Genomic DNA, 16,826 nt, shown 5'->3' with positions numbered 1-16,826 from the left:
GATTGACAGGCCTTGCTTCCCATTTGACATGAGCTTTTTCTTCTAAGCTTGATGAATCAGTTGGTAACTTTGTTTGTGTTTTCTGCTTCTTACTTCTAAAAGTACGTATTTTTCGGACCATAAGACGCACCTGACCTTAAGACGCACCTCGTTTTTAAAGGAGGAAAACAGGGGGGAAAAATATTCTGAACTTTCGGTCCATAAGACGCACTCACTTTTCCTCCCACTTTTTTTGGAAGAAAAAGTGAGTCTTATGGTCCAAAAAATACGGTATTTTGCGCCTTCTTACACATTTCCAAGTTATTCCAGAAAACACTAATGACAATAAGAGACAAATTGGATGTCATTAAGTTGTAGACAGAGAACATGTAATTAGACAAGTATTTCATGCTCCTGAGGCCACATGCTTTCCCTTTCAAAAGATTATAAGGAAAAATTTCCTCCTATTTCTTTTATTACTAATTCACGTATTGCAAGTCTGATATTTGTTTTTGAAATCTCTGGAGCTAAAAGAGAATTTAGGTCATCTAAATAAAAGTAACTGGTTTGTAACTGCTTTAATTTTACATAGCCCAGTTTTCACCAGGATTCAGTAACACTCTGCTCACAAGAACTTTATGCACAGTAGGACTCTGTTCTAGTTGTTTTATATGCAAGATTTGGTTACCAACCTACGGATGAGGCCTGGAGTTCTCTTGGAATTACAGCTGATCTCCAGAGATCCATTTACCTGAAGAAAACAGCAGCTTTGAAGGATGAACTCTGTGTCATCACATCCCTGCTAGGTCCCATCCCCTTCCCAAGCTCCACCCTTCCCAGGCATCCCTCCCAAATCTCAGGAATTTCTGAAGCTGGAGTTGGTAACACAAAGTGACTTATAGCATGTGCTTTTAGGTATGCTAGGTATGCCAATAAAAAACTTTCTGGTCTCTTGACAACTGACCATGACCAGGAGGCATGGGATTTTGAGAGCAGTTGAGAATCTATTATATGGGAAAGAAGGAGAAGGAAAATTGGCCTCCTCTAGTCTCTAGAAATATACAAAATCCGGTGTATGGCAGTGGGGAGATCCCCAGTTGTTCCTCTTGCAGTTTCCTAACAGGCCATTAACTTGTATATTCAACTTATTATGTTAGAAACATGCATCTATTTCCTCAAGAATATACATTCAGGTTCTGTGAGGGTACTCCAGGGGGTCCACAAGTCCTTTTTAAGTAGAGAGAATATGTTCCTCTCAAGTCCGCCTAGGCAACATGACAATGGGTATGATTGACAGGCCTTGCTTCCCATTTGACATGCCTAGGCAACATGACAATGGAACTGTCTCCATGTGGGAGCAGGGACTGTTATCCTCAAGGGAAGGAGACTGATTTAACTTCCCCGTCTTTTGAAGGATGGGAGCTGATAAAACGATTAGTCACCTAATGTCTTATTATTCTCAAAGTACTAGCTAAAAATGTGTTTTAGTACGATGATATAGTCGCACCTAGGTACTGTAACTGGCTGAGTTGTTATAGTTCTAATAATGTATTGGCAAGTAATCCTAATAAGGTATTCATAGTTACTTCCACTATAACATTGAACTGGTTTTCAATGTGTTTTCTGATGCACTAGCAAGGGAACCTTTACCTTTATGAAATCCTATGAAATAAAAACTTTTTAAAAGGGGGGTCGAACAGTTTTTTCCATCTTTTCCTGTGTTTTCTAGTGAATACATGAGTTTTCCTGCAGCAGCCTTTGAGTTGCTGTTAGTTTGCAGGTTACCCGTTTGGGAGTCCCCTGTTTTAGCCCATGATAGAACCTCATCACAAAATCAGAACAAATGGGGGGGGGACTATAAAAAAGTGTTGGAAGACCGCTCCTATAAAAATATATTTTTTTAATTTCTCATATATTTCAAGCAATACTGTTTTTCAAGGTGTCTTCCCTTAAGGTAGATGAATCTGTTTATCTTTAATATTGGAGCAATTATATACTGCCTGAGCTCAAGATAGATTATATACTTCCTCAGATCTGAAGAAGTGAGCAGTGACTCATGAAAGCTCATACTCTGCCACATATTTTGTTAGTTTTTAAGATGCTACTGGACTTCTTCCCTTTTCTATACTGCCTTGACAGACACTGGCAGAAGTTTTTTGAGCACCAATATTGATTCAACTGCCTTAATTTTAAAGACAATTTTTCATGAGAGAGACTCTTGAAACATTGGGAATAATTGGCCCAATAAGTTGTAGTTATTCAGTAACAAAACATATGGATGGTGTACACGATCACTTTCACACAGTCCCTTATTTGGCTGTAATATTGAAATGGATTCTAGTGTTTAGTGGATTCTAGCACAAATTAAGTGTTGGGCGGAGCATCAGTTTTGTTCCAATTTGAATTAGGATTGGTGAGATTTGGTGTTGGTAGGGGATATACGCAAGAAACTTGTGCATACACAAGATCCTTCTGTTTCCTGATAAGCCAAGACACAGGGAAACTTGGAGCTTGAAAGAAATGTAGATACACACATTCTTAACAGCCAGTGAGAACATGAGACTGAAGTAGAATATTCAGGATAGCTAGGGATATGAGAAAGTCTGTGCTACTGACAACAATGGTGTGATGTGTACTAAGGAACTCAGTGAGGAGGACAGGAACATGGGAATTGAGGTGGGGCTCTGTTTTACACTGAAGGTCCACTGTGGTTGTCTACAGTTGCAAGGTATTACATATATATAATAGGGGAATTTGCCTTTTTCGCACAGGATTGGTGTTGGTCAGGATTTTGGATTTCACAAGGAAGTAATCAGGGTTTAAATGTTACTTTAAAAACCACAAGTACAGTTTGCAACTGTGACGACCTCTTATTTGGGGAGGTCTAGTTTTACTTTTAAAATGTTCTTTATGTTTGCTCTAAGGGTAAACTGGCTGCCACCAGGAATTTTAATAAATTCCAATTCTTCTCTTTGCTTCTGGGGTTGGTATTGTAGTGCGGGGTCTAGGCCTTTCGAGGAACTATGTGGTCTGAGGAAGGATTCTTTACTTATCTGGTAAACTTGAAGTAAATAGGATTTATTTAACGAAAGTATAAACACGAGGGTGAACAAGGTAAACAGTACTGGGAATGATTTGACCAAATGCTTGGTGTCTCTCCCAAGTCTCTCTCCACTGACAGGGATATTTCATAGGCAACTTTATAACTCTTTTCACTGTACTTTTCTTAGGGACTCTCAGCTTTCAACACTGTTACTCTTATAACACAGAACTTAACCGTCTGCTTCACACAGAGACTTCACTCTTATATTTCACACAGGAAAACTTCTCACACAGAGACCTCAGGACAAAACTCATATTAACTCTTTTACACAGCACACTCTGCTCTGACTCATCAACTGTTTAACTCCACTGTTTTACTCAACTGTCATCTCACTAACTGTCTTTTTCAACTGTCATCATAAACTGTCTCAACCCTAACAGTCACTCCTGATAGACATTCAAATCATCCACACAGCATCCATTCCAAAAACCCCTCCCCCCTCTGTCACTCACCAATCACACAACTTGCCTGTTTCAGCATTCTAGATTGTCCCACACAGCCATGCCAACCAACTTTTAAACACACACACACACACAGTAAAACATGGAATCGTTACAGCAACATTTACATATTCAATATTTCTATTCCATCTGTACTGCTTGCACCTAGGCGTTGGGACAGCCAGAAGTCCACATGGCCAGGATCAAGGCAGGCGGGAGTGAGTCAAGGCACACAGCAATTGCAGGCACTGTCTTGCAGTGCTGTTGATCCCACAACAGCCAGAGCCTAACTGAGGCTATTTATAGGAACTAGTGACTGCAGGTGTAGCATTGCCTGAGGTCTATAGGTACTTATAGCGGGACTTAGTTCAGTATCCTGCGATGCCTCATGAGCAGAGGCCTTGGCAGCCAACTATACAATCTGCCTTCTAAGCTTCCACCCTAGTTTTCTGTACTTTCTGCTCCTGGAGTTCTGACAGTGACTGTGGGGTCTCTGGTAATGGATGGGTGTTCTCAGCAATCCCAGTCTCTGACTCTGGTTTATGCCGATAGGCCATTTGGCTTCTGGCCTGACAGCCAAGGCTAGCTGTGTGTCCCTTGAGGGTCCAGGATCTGCCAGGGTTTTGACCTCTTTGGGATAAGCCACCATGGCGTCCTCATCCTCTGACAAGGACTCATCAGGCCTAATCTGTATACTATCCCTCAATCAAAATGAACTTATTTGCCATTTTCTAGTGAAATTACTCCGAATTATGAAGACAGCCATCCAGAATGGGCCATAATTTATTTCTATTTACTTCATTTATACACTTTCTCCCAGTGAGGACCCAAAGTGGATTACGTGTTTCTCCTCTCTTCCATTTTATCCTCATAGCAACCCTGTGAAATTAGTTAGGCTGAGAGTTTGACTGGCCCAAGGTCACCCAGCAAGCTTTCATGGGTAGAATAAGGATTTGAACTTGGGTCTCCCAGATCCTAGTCTGGCACTGTAACCCCTGCATCACCCTGGATGTCAATCAGAATTCTGAACTAAGTAAATATGTCTTAGAGAGGCAGTAGTATCAATTTTCAGACGCTGTGTTGCACAATGTATTGAATTTCAGTTTAAAGGTAAAGGTTCCCTTGCTCGAAAGCCAGTCGAATCCGACTCTAGGGTTGCGGTGCTCATCTCCGTTTCAAAGCCGAAGAGCCAGCGCTGTCCGAAGACGTTTCCGTGGTCATGTGGCCGGCATGACTAAGCACCAAGGCGCACGGAACGCTGTTACCTTCCCACCAAAGTGGTCCCTATTTATCTACTTGCAATTTCTTGCTTTCGAACTGCTAGGTTGGCAGGAGCTGGAACTAGAGACGGGAGCTCACTCCATCATGTGGCACCCGGGTCTCAAACTACTGAACTACTGACCTTCCACAGTCTGCAGTTCAGCGTCTTAACCATTTGAGCCACCGCAGCTCCTTTTCTTTTCTTTTTTTTAGTAAAAGGCTTTATTAACTCTCCTAAAAAGGAGAGGCATTTCACTTAAATAGAAAAATGGGGAGGGTATATAGTGGGAGAAAGAGAAAGGTGAGTGATATATTAACTTGTAAATTAATCTGTTAGTAATGTCCAAATTATCTTCTTAGGCTTCTTCTGTGTGCAGTCAAACTTCTTTCTTCAAACCAGTTAAAGGTGTTATCTATGTTAATGTGTTAGTACTGTTCTTCTGATGCTCTGTTATTAAAGTTTCCTCATGGCGTATTCAGAACCGTTCCTTCGCGTGCTGGCTTCTTTTAAGTTCCCAATTTCATGGAGGAGCTTCTTCTGTTTCCCTCTCTCCGGCTTTTCCAATCCTCCTTCGGGTCGCTGTTAACGCTTTCAGTTTATATGCTGTAAATCTTCACTCTTTCATGCCTTTTCAAAAGATCTCTAGCTTTGAGAATGGTTTTTTCTTTTTATTTAATTCCGGTTTCGCTTTTAAACGCTCCCATTCTCTTTGCTGGATCTTCCTCCGCAACTGTTGACTTTTAAAAGCGCTTGTACGGCACTTTCTCGCTGTCACAGTTCAACTTTCCTCACAGTTCCCCCGTCAGAGTTGCAACAATAAACAATCCAAACATTAATCAGCCGGCTCTCACGAAAAAGCAAACGCCCAGAACGGAAGTTCCTCCCTTCTCCGCTTGTCTTTTAGCCCAGCTCCGACATCTTGTTATTTTTGTTTACTTTTAATAAAGTTCTTAAAACGCACTCCAAAGAAACAGAATTTTTTCTCGCTTTACTCCACATGCATCAAGAGAAATCACCACTATTCGCACAGTCTATTCCCCCCCCCTTTGTTTTCTCGCTTACGAAGTTAGAGGGTTCGCCTCCTCGCTTTTTCCACTGTAGGGGGGGAGCGCTCTTAATTCCTTTTCTCCGCATTTGACAACTCAGTTTAGCCGATCTTTTCTTTTTTCATTTCATCGGTTGTTCGCTTTATCACTCGGTGACGTCTGGTGGCTCCGCTAAACCCCGTGCGGGGTCGCTCACGCAGCAAGGGCATGGCGAGAGCCTCAATTTCCGACCGCTTGGCCGAGAAAGACCGCAGCTCCTTTTCTATTCCTCCAGTCTGAGACTACACTCAGCAATAAGGGACAGCTCCCAATTTCAAAAGATTGTTCTGGAACTTCCCTCCACAGTTGCCTATCCAGCCTCTAGAACACATACAATGGCACTGTGGCATCCTCTTATTTGGGGAGGATTGTTTATCACTTTCAATTTTCTCTTTGTGTTTTATACTGGGTAGTTTCTGCTGCCACCAGGAATTTAAGGAATTCCAAACCTTCTCTCTGTTTCTTCTGCTGGTAATGCGACCCAGGGTCTGGCTTTCAAAGTTCTATGTGGTTCTGAGGAAGGGTTGAACTGAATTCTGGGATAAACTTAAACAAAATAGGATTTATTGAAATAAGAACAAAATAAGATGCTGGTTATCTGTAACTGTTTGGGAATAAGGGACTTGTAAATAGGTCTAGCAAATGTATTACACACAGTCCTTTTTCCCCTTTTCTTTTTCTTCTGACACTTCTGACTTTCTTTCAGATCTTTAGAGTTTCACTTTTGAAGACATATATGCTGCACTCTTTAAAATTCCATGCGGAATGATAATATCCACCACTGACTGAACTCACTAACTGAATAAATCGAACTGATTTCTCTATCTGACTTTTCACAACTGACTTCAAGACACACAGAGATTCCTTCCAAACAACTCCTCCCACACTCTGTCATCCACCAATCACAGCACACTTGTTTCCCTCAATCATTCTACTCTGCTATCACTGCACTCCAACCAAACATTTAAAGGAACACACACACAGTAAAATAAGGAGTCATTACAGGCACATTCGGAGCCCCTGCAGTGAAAGAAAGGGGAAGAAACAAATGGAAGGAAATGGAAAGGAACTGAATGAATGAAAGGGAAAAAAGAAATTGAAAGAAGGGGGGGAAGCAAATAGATGGGGAGAGAGGAAGAAATGAAGTCCCCAGGATCTCCCCGATCCTCCCCTTTCTACCCAGGCGAGCCAGCAGCTTCTCCCTCCCAAACAGATCCTGCATGCAGCCCCCCTCCCATCAGAGCCTGAATGAAGCTTGGACAATCCCCACTGCCGCTACCCTCCCCCATCCCTCCTTTCTCACCCAGGCCAGCCAGCAGCCTCTCCCTCCCAAACAGATCCTGGATGCAGCCTGGGCAACTCCTGGCCCCGCTGCTGCCGCTACCCTCCCCCATTTTTCCCTTCCCACCCAGGCCAGCCAGCAGCAATGATGGGTAGCCCTGTCTGGCTGCCAGCTGCTGGGCCCGGTGAAGCCGGTGAAGCTTCCCCCCCCCCCCCCAGCAGTGGCTGTGACACTCCCCCCCCCAGCCTTGTCTGACTCCCAGCCGAGGCTTCTCCCCCTGACGGTTTGTGCGGCAGCGTGTCCTTGCGACACCAACAGCTTTTCCTGGCGTTCATAGTGCTGGTGCAGGCAGCAGCGTGGCTTCCCTTGGGTGATCAGTAAGTACGTTCTCTGCGCATGTGTAGAGAATACTGTGTAGATATATAGATAGATAAAGAATGCCCCAAAACCCTCTTAAGTAACTTAGTTTTACAGCCTCACCTGTGGGAGTCATAGCTGCAGGAGTGCAACAGAAAAAGCCCAAGGATCTGGTTGGTAGAGAGATAAAAAACTGTTGTGACAGGAACTGCCATACAGATTCAGTAATCTTGCCAAATTAACCTGATTTTGGAGTTGTTGTTAGGGTGTGCACAAAAATGGTGGGGGGAGCAAAAAAAAGTCAAACTAGATGATGTCAAACTAGAGAGTCTCTGCAGTAGAAACTGAAGGTGTGTGTGTGGGGGGTTTCCCCTAGCCCAGCAAAACCAGTGCTATTGTGTAAATGCCAGTTCAACAGATCCAAGCCGGGGAGGGAGGGGGGGTTTACAAGCACAGCACAGACAGTGCATGTACAGATTGCCCAGCAGAATCAGTGCATGTACAGAGTGCCCAGCAGAACCAGTGCATGTACAGAGTGCCCAAAGAAGGTATCCCCTCTATTGTTTTCAATGGAGGAGAAATAAAAGCTTTTAAGGAAAAGCACTGGGTTTTGCTGGGCACTAGTACATTGCACTGGTACTGCTCGGCATTGCGCTGGCTATGCTGGGCTTGGTACCTTGCTTGGATTTGTTGAGCTGGCATTGCGCCAGTGGCATTGGTATTGCTGGGCACTTTGTATATGCACTGGTTCTGCTGGGCACTCTGTACATGCACTGGCTGTGCTAGGCTTGCAGATGCCCCTCCCCCAGCTTGGAATTGTAGAGTTGTCATTGCCACAGTGGCATTGGTTCTGCTGGGGACTCTGTACATGCACTGGCTTGCGAAAAAACAACAACAACCCTTACTTGGATTTGTTGAGCTGGCATTGCAACAGTGGCACTGTTTCTGCAGAAATGCCCCCTTTGGTTTTTACTGTAGAGACTCTCTGGTTTGACATCAGACCCTGTTTTTTTCTGTTTTTTTCCTCCATTGGAAATAATGGAGGATGGGGACACCTTCAAACAGCCCCCCCCAGACCCCCACATACTCCCAGATAGATTCCCCATTATAGCCTATGGAGATCATTGACTATAATGGTCCCCATAGGCTATAATAGAGCTGAAGGCATTTAAAGGTGTTGTGATCCCTTTAAATGCATTCGTGAAGCTGCACCTTTACCCAAAGCAGTGTTTAAAGGGGACACACTCTCCTTAAATGCTGTTTAACTGTGGCTGTCCTTTCCCAGATAATCCCGATTTTTTTTGAGATTATCAGGATTGGCTGTGCTCGATAGCCGAAAATACACCTCCCTCTACATCCATCTGAAAGAATACCTGATAAATATTGACATAAAGCTGAATGCACACCCCTAGTGGAATTTAAAAGGAGTGGTTAATAAAATGTGTATAGAGTTTAAAAAGACTGAAATAGAGCAAAAAACTTTTAAAGATTAAGATGTCAACCACACTAGGTTAGGTGTACTGATGTGAACTGCAAAGTAGGGCAAGATTTTTTACAGCCTCTGACTAACAATAACATCTATCAGCAACCTCTTGCCAAAATGATTCAGCAGTAGTTCGTTAACTTTTTCTTCTGTCAATTTTTGCTAAGATTAGAATTAGCCTTTTTATTTCTCTGAACGTCTGGTACTGGTGGGTAGCCTGAAATCAGCAGTAGTCTGAGACTGCATTACAGATCTGAGATTTTGAGGAATGACATAGCTATTGGGGTATGATAAACTGAAGCCACAATTCAGATTTGGGGGGGGGGGGTTTGTCCTGTCTTCAACATTATTGCAAGATTGAAAACTGCTATTTTGAAACTCCAAGGTTAATGTTTTCCTACAGGGTATGAAGAACAGTTGTTTGCAAACAAGCAGTCAAACTCTAGGTGATGTGTGGCATTAATCAGACCATTCTCTGAATTTGTGATCGTGCTTTAAGAGATGTTCTTGTACTTTTTTCACATTTGTAATCCTTTCTATTTCCAAAGGTGGATCGTAGACATGGAAGGTGCTCCTGGAACATTATATGAAGGGGAGAAATTTCAGCTGCTGTTTAAATTCAGTAGTCGATATCCATTTGACTCTCCTCAGGTAATTTGCACTATTGTTTGTTTAGCTTGAGTTTTAAAACTGCTATGAATATAGAAAGGAGCTGCGGTGGCTCAAATGGTTAAGATGCTGAACTGCAGGCTGTGGAAGGTCAGTAGTTCAGTAGTTCGAGACCCGAGTGTGCCACATGACGGAGTGAGCTCCCGTCTCTAGTTCCAGCTCCTGCCAACCTAGCAGTTCGAAAGCAAGAAATTGCAAGTAGATAAATAGGTACCACTTCGGTGGGAAGGTAACAGCGTTCCGTGCACCTTGGTGTTTAGTCATGCCGGCCACATGGCCACGGAAACGTCTTCAGACAGCGCTGGCTCTTCGGCTTTGAAACGGAGATGAGCACCGCAACCGTAGAGTCGGACTCAACTGGCTTTCGAGCAAGGGAACCTTTACCTTTACTTTTTTATAAATATAGAATGACAGCTGATTAAGGTTTTTGTTCTGACTCATTGAGCGTTTTTTATTGGCTCTCAAAGTTACTTAGAATTTAAACTATTACACTTTTAATTAAAGACAATTGCTGTGATGCAACAGGTCCCTGGAGAGGCAACATATAAATAAATGCAGCATTCTGTTGGATTTATTTCCCCTCGACAAAGTTTCCCCAAATACAGCTGTATCAGTTGAGACCTGACAACATACTAAGTAGCTGGGATTGTAAATTGAGGGAGGGGGCTGTTAGCCAAATTGCTCCTTAATGGAAACAACCGGTACAGTTATTATTATCGGGATTCTTCCGTCTATGTTTACGGAGGATGGCACTGTTTCCGAGGTTCCCAATGAAAGGCTGAGGCAAAACTTCCTTAATAATAATGATAGTTTACTGACACACTTCACTCAATAATACACAACATTCACAGACACACAAGACTAAGAAGTTAAGGTAGATTAATGCAACACAGTTATATTTGCAGGAAGATGAGGGTTTATAGAGATAGCTTATAGCGGGGTGATACAACATGTCCAGATGTGCAGAGGTCCATGAATTGTGGCCTAAACTCAGAGAGTTTAGGGGTGGACTGCCATTGTGGATTATGACAGAAAACACACACTCTGAGGCCATGGTTACACTGGGATATACCCTATGGAAGACAATGCAGACCAATGCCTGGTCCTGGGGGCTGGTCTCAGGTGAGAACAATAGATTTCCTGGGCCAATGATGAGTCCCAGGGGTGTGTGGCATCAGGATGGGCAAGGCCTAGATGTGACCAATGAGCTTCCAGAGGGGCAGGGTCTGGATTTAACAATAGAAGCCAGGTGCTGGGTGGCTAGTTAAATGGATTATCTGATCTCTAATGGTCCTGGCCAGGGTAAACAAAAGGTGGGAGGCGTCCCTGATTAGCGTCAGGAAGGATCGTTAATAATTTGAATGTTTGATTGGTTTATCCCCGTATCTTGATGGACAGAGTAGAAAAGATAAGTATTCAGACAAAGAATTAAATAGACTTTAGAAATGTAGATACTTTACCGGATGGAACCCATTGTCATTCCATAAGCATAATCTCTGCTGGGTGGAGGGGGAAGACTGGAGGCTTGCTCTGAGGTTGCCTGTCACCTGAAAATGGAGACCCCTTTTTCAGAGCTGTGGCTAGCTCTGTGTTTCAGAACCAAGAGTGCCTTCCTTGGCCTGAATTTTGTGGGTCTCTGGATCAGGTTAGAAGTGGGGTGCCCTTGCTATGGGGCTACCCAATAGTAAAAGGCAGCGCCTCTGGCAACAGGGCGGAAGGTGCTTCTCAGAGATTAATTCTTCAATCTCACCCCTCACTTTCCAAATCCAAATATAAGTACTTGGTCCATGATGTTCTTGCCCACTTATGAGTGCTTCCCTCCCCAACAAAAATAAACTGGCAGTGTACCTTCAGAAGAGATCCAGTAAATATTAAGGACTTGTGGAGAAAGAGTAAGAAGAATAGTTTAGCTAAAAGTATGTTCCGATATGGTTCCCCAAGGACCAACAATATTTTGTACAAATGTGGTATTTCTGTTTACAGCACATTTACTTGTGGGCTAGGTTGTTTAAGACACTTCTCTGAAGGTAGATGTTCATGTCTCTTAAAAGCAGGTATAAATTTCAGTTATACTAGGTCAGGAGTTTTGGCTGTTTGACTGCAACCTGAAAATGGTTATGAAGGTTTAAACAGGAGTGAAGTTTTAAGTAACATAGTTGGCTACTGATTATCAAAACCTGAGGATACTGCCATATCTTTTGACTTACTTGCATTTCCTTTAAATATATATAATGAGAATTAAACATGGGAGACTTGAATGGCAAATACTGTCTACATTGCATCTACTGTAGGCTGCTTGCTGGTTGAAAAATTTATTTGTCTGATTTTAATCATATATGTTGTGAGTTGCCTTGGGCAGAAACTGGGAAGGTGGAACATATCATTAAAATGATAAGATGTTGCAGTTTATGGCGGCGCGCTGAGAAGACTCATCTCCCAGACCTCCCGGAGGTGAAGCTGCGCACCAGCAGAAAGTGGAGGGGGGAACCAGGCGTCGCTATCCCCCCAGGAGCCTGGCGAAAGGCTTCTGGCCAGGGGACTTATGAGAGGTTGCCTCTTCGCCAGCGTGATGCTGGGGAATCGAGGCGCTTCTCCGTCCCGACGGTCCCCCTGCTGAGTGTCCGAATGGAACTAGTGACGCTGACTGGGACAAGTGCTGGAGATCGAACGGCTAAAACGGAGGCTAAGCGAGGTCGTATGACCGAATGTGAACAGTGAGTCGGACTAAAGCGTATTTGCTATTTAAAAAGAAAGCTCCCCACCTCACAGACTAGAAGTAAAGCGAGCGGGGGAGGGGCCCCTCCCTTGCGCATAAATTTAAAAGCGAGACCCGGGCGGGGGAGCAGAAGTAAAAGCGATAAAATCTGTTGGGAAAGACTTACCAAGGCGCGTATGAGCGCATATTCAGAGACTAAATTTTTTTTGCGAAAGTAAACAATCTATAAAGATGGCGGGGAAGAGGACTGAGAAAGAGAAACTTTTAAAAGCAAAAGTAGCTGAGAGCCCGGAACCACCGAGCTGGCCAAAATGTTGGCAGAGTCCCCGCGCCCCCTGCTGGACCAGATGACTAATCTCAAGGAACAGTCGTCAACAATGAACCAATGTATCACTACTCAGCAGACACAATTGAATTAGACTCTCAAAATTACGGAACAAACAGCTGAGAAAGTGAAAAAAGTTGACGCCACTGCTCAAAAGGTGAAGAAAAGGGTACAAAAATTGGAAAAGAAGCAAGTGTCTACAGAAGAACAGCTTTTACAACTACAAATGGAGAAAGCAAACCTGGTCCTTCGTTTCCAAGGTGTCCCAGAGACTAAGGGTGAGAATCTGAAACAAATGATGAGCGAAGCATTGGTCCCAGTGACAGATTTGAAGGTGGAGTTGTTGATGAGTGAGATGGATGTGGCCTATAGGTCGTATTCTGGATATATAAAGAAAAATAATCTGCCTGGGGAAATAGTAATGAGATTCTTGAAGAGGCACGTGAGGGATTCAATCCTGAGAGTGACAGCTGGGTCACCTTTGAAAACGGGGGACAATACTGTCAGGATCTTGAAAGATATCCCATTTGAAATAAGACAAAGGAGAAAGAAATACAAAGATTTCATCCTTTTTCTTCAAACAAATGCAATAGCGTACAGGTGGCTAATTCCAGAGGCCGTAACCTTCAAACTTCAGGATAAAAAAGAAAAGATTGACTCTGTTTACAAAGCACGGGAATTTCTGAGAATCCAGTTGGGAGAGCCAGAGGAGGTGGAAAAAGAGGAGAAGGACAGTAAGTCCAGTGGCGAGCTGGACTCGGGGTCTTCCGGAGAGGACTTTCTTTCGGAGAGCCCCTAAAAGTCCTTACAAACTGCGGAAAAGACAGGATAAGAAAAAATGAAGGCTGAAGGACTCTGAATTGTGCCTTTGAAAATATTACTGTTAATAATGAGATGCTTTGGGGTCTTTTTTCCAACAGTTAAATTTAAGACTTAAAAGTTACGTTAGCATATCTGACTAAGTTCATAAAATTGTTAGCGTTTTAAGGGATGGCTTTGTATTTAAGCTAATTTGATTATCTCCTCTCTTGGGTTTTTAGTTAGTAGTGGTTATCTTTTCTTTCTCCTTAATTGTAGTTCCCCTCCCCTATTTTCATTGTAGTTTGTAGTCCTTATATAAAATGCAATTAAAAAATCCCCTTTGGGGGGCCCAAAAAAAAAAGATAAGATATTATTTGTGTTGTGTGCAGTTTATGTACCTTTTAAAAAGATAAAATGGGCCTGAAACTAATATGTTCATCCTTTTCATGTTGTGCTTTTGTCATTAAGATAAGCGATGCCCCTTGTGAAACAGTAAAGTTAGGACTTTGAAGATCTCACTGCAATAGCTGCTTCTGCACCTATAGGTCCCAAGTAGCATTTTGCTCAATGCTTGTATTGCTCAGCAGCAGTTCTCATAATAACACTGATCCTGTCCATAAAATTATTGATGTACTCATATAATCTAGTGATCAGTTTCAGTATAATGATATCCACAACACAGCTTGGAATTATAATAATTAATACAGGATTAATATTAGATGTTTCTTTAGTAGTAACTATTCTGGTGTGCAGAGCAAATTATAGCACAAACATGAAAAAACATAATGAGCGAGAACATAAATTCCATCCAGATTAATTCCCACTAGCCTCTTGACAATTTGCTAGACTCTAATTGGTATCTGGGGATGATATTAAAGAGTAACTCCAGTTGCTATAAGGGTGCTGTTTTTAATTTCTTCCTCCTTCATGCACTTGTCTTCAAATTGATTTTGCATTCATTAAGATGAATTAATTTCTTCTAGTATATGGAGTATGCAATATAAAAACAGCCTTAATCATAGAAAGCTATGAATAAATTACTGATTTCTAAATTTACATGTGTTTTACCACTAAGTGGATTGCACAATTCCTTAAGTGTTTAGAAATATTTGTGAGCCATTATTTGGTTTTGCAGATCTATTTGTGTTTTAATGTGAGTTTGGTAAGCACTTACAAAGATTTTCAAACTAGGAAAAAATATGTAGCTAACAAAATGCAGCTTTTCCAGGTACTGCTTTACAGAACATTTACTAGCTTTCTGAAAGAAGGACCATGAACAATAGTGTATTGTGTAATTAACAGCATGCAGGTGTAATTGGGTTACAGTTAAAAGAAGTTGCATTAGCTACATTCTAGTGTCACAAACAAATTCTCTTTTTATTGGCGGTAGAAAAGAATAAGAGTTCAGTAGCACCTTAAAGACTAATGAAACATGTGGCAGAGTATGAAGAAATGAGCAGTGACTCATGAAAGCTCATACCTTAACACATATTTTGTTAGTCTTTAAGGACTCTTATTCTTTTCTATTGCTACAGACAGTCTAACACAGCTACCCATCTTGATCCTTTTATTGAGAAAAGCTAGGAAGTCCATGCACCTTGTCTGGAAAAAACACTTCCGGGTGACGCGGACGCGGGGGTGGGGTTTCCCCCGGGCCCCGATTCTGGCGCGCTGGAAATCGGGGTGCCGAAGCGGGGGAATCCCCGCCCCCCAGCTGCATTTGGCAGCCCTAGAGAGTGGGCTTTGTGGCATTATATCCAGCTGAGGCCTCTCCCCTCCCTAGATCCTGCCCTCCTTAGCCTCCACTACAAAATCACCAGCAATTTCCCAACCTGAAGCTGTAAACCCTTGTCAGGCCTAGACCCAAGTATTCCTCCCTAAAAGACCAAAATAGGCCTGGAATGGGCCCTGCCCCCACCCTCTGTCTTTTACTGACAGAACCAAACTTGGGATACTGTGGTTGCCTAGTAACAGCCACTGAGGGAATCCAGTTTTTAAAGCTACAGGCACTCCTTTTATCATTTTAATTTTTTAAAACTTAGTGTTTTTTGGGTTTTTTTAGATTTCGCATTTTTCTGCAAACCTGGGACCCTTTTCAGGTTTGTAGAAAGACCTGTCTTGCCCATTCACAGCTTCAGTCACCAGATTTAAATATCCTAAGATTTGGTGGCTATTAGAATATAACTAGAAATAAAATGTCATATCCTGCTTTCCAGCCCTGTAGCTAAGGATGTTTTGGGGAGGGGACTTCGGAGGGGTCCACCGGCTAATTAAATCAAGAGGGCCTGCAGCTTCCTCCCCCTGCAAGGGCAGGCCTTCACTGTGGAGCATCTGGCTCCCTCCCTCCCTGAGGAGCCCCAGTGCCCCTTCCCTTGTGGTGCCGCACCATGACCAGCCTGACAGCCACCCTCGGCTCCCTCCTGGGGTTGGGAGAGGCGAGGTAAGCAGCAGCCGGGCTGGCCATGGAAGTGCTGTGCGCAGGCTCGGTGCACCAGGGTGCAGCTGGGTGCACCGGGCTGGGGCCAAAGGAGGTGCCCACCTGCCTCCTTGCCTGGCCCGGCTTTCCTGCTGGTGGTGGGCGGTGCAGCAAGCATCTGGTGGGAGCCCAAGATGCTCGCTGCCTGCCCAGGCTGCTCTCTGTTTTTTGTGCTGTTGCCCCTACTGCTTGTGCCACCCTTATGTTCCCTGCCAACAGGCCAACATGCAATCAGGGTAAAGGTGCCTATGGGGGAGGGGGAGCCGAGGCTCGGGGAGGGAGGCCCATAAAAACTGCTAGGGGGCCAGGCCCCATGGGCCCTGCGGTAGCTACGGCTCTGCTGCTTACTCTGTTCATCCATTCTCTCATTTTTATTTTTTAACAGCTTCTCATTTACCTTTCCTTCCCCTTCTTTTCTTTCTAAATATGTTAGTAGTGATAATCTCTGGGGCATGCTATTGGCTGATCTTTGGCTGATATGGTAGTTGCAGCTATTCCTTAAAAAGCATGATATGCCACTGTACTCTGTGCTCGGTTCAGGTTCAGGGTAAACTGTTATAATGCACTTTATATGCCCTTGGAAACTGTCCAGAAATTTCAGTTGGATCAATGCAGTAGCCAAGCTGTTGTCAGAGGCACGATATCACCCTGTACTTGAAGTATTTGTGCTGCTGACTTTATGTTTTCAGGCACAATTCAAATTGTTGATTCTTTAAAGCCCTAAATGGCTTGAGACTTGGGAACCTCCCGTATTGTTCAGCTAGCCGGTTAAGAACTTCCTCACAAACCCTGCTTTCTATGCCACTACCTACAGAGTTGAGGTATGTAGTGACTAGAGACTGGCCTATC

General features: G+C 43.4%; 1 protein-coding gene across 3 annotated transcripts in view; it reads left to right on the top strand.

Moving 5' to 3' along the window:
• UBE2W (ubiquitin conjugating enzyme E2W (putative)) overlaps positions 1 to 16,826 on the top strand; it is a 52,111-nt gene that overhangs the window by 14,499 nt on the left and 20,786 nt on the right. For all 3 annotated transcript variants that reach the window (XM_015416192.1, XM_015416191.1, XM_015416193.1), the window contains exon 3: positions 9,539 to 9,641. In XM_015416192.1, coding sequence (XP_015271678.1) covers positions 9,539 to 9,641 — 103 coding nt within the window. The remainder of the gene's footprint in view (positions 1 to 9,538; positions 9,642 to 16,826) is intronic.

Source organism: Gekko japonicus, unplaced genomic scaffold, assembly GCF_001447785.1.
Source record: "Gekko japonicus isolate JY-2015 unplaced genomic scaffold, Gekko_japonicus_V1.1 scaffold520, whole genome shotgun sequence".
Lineage (NCBI taxonomy): Eukaryota > Metazoa > Chordata > Lepidosauria > Squamata > Gekkonidae > Gekko > Gekko japonicus.
The sequence above is the reverse complement of the archived record's forward strand: the minus strand, read 5'-3'. Positions and strand labels throughout refer to the sequence as shown.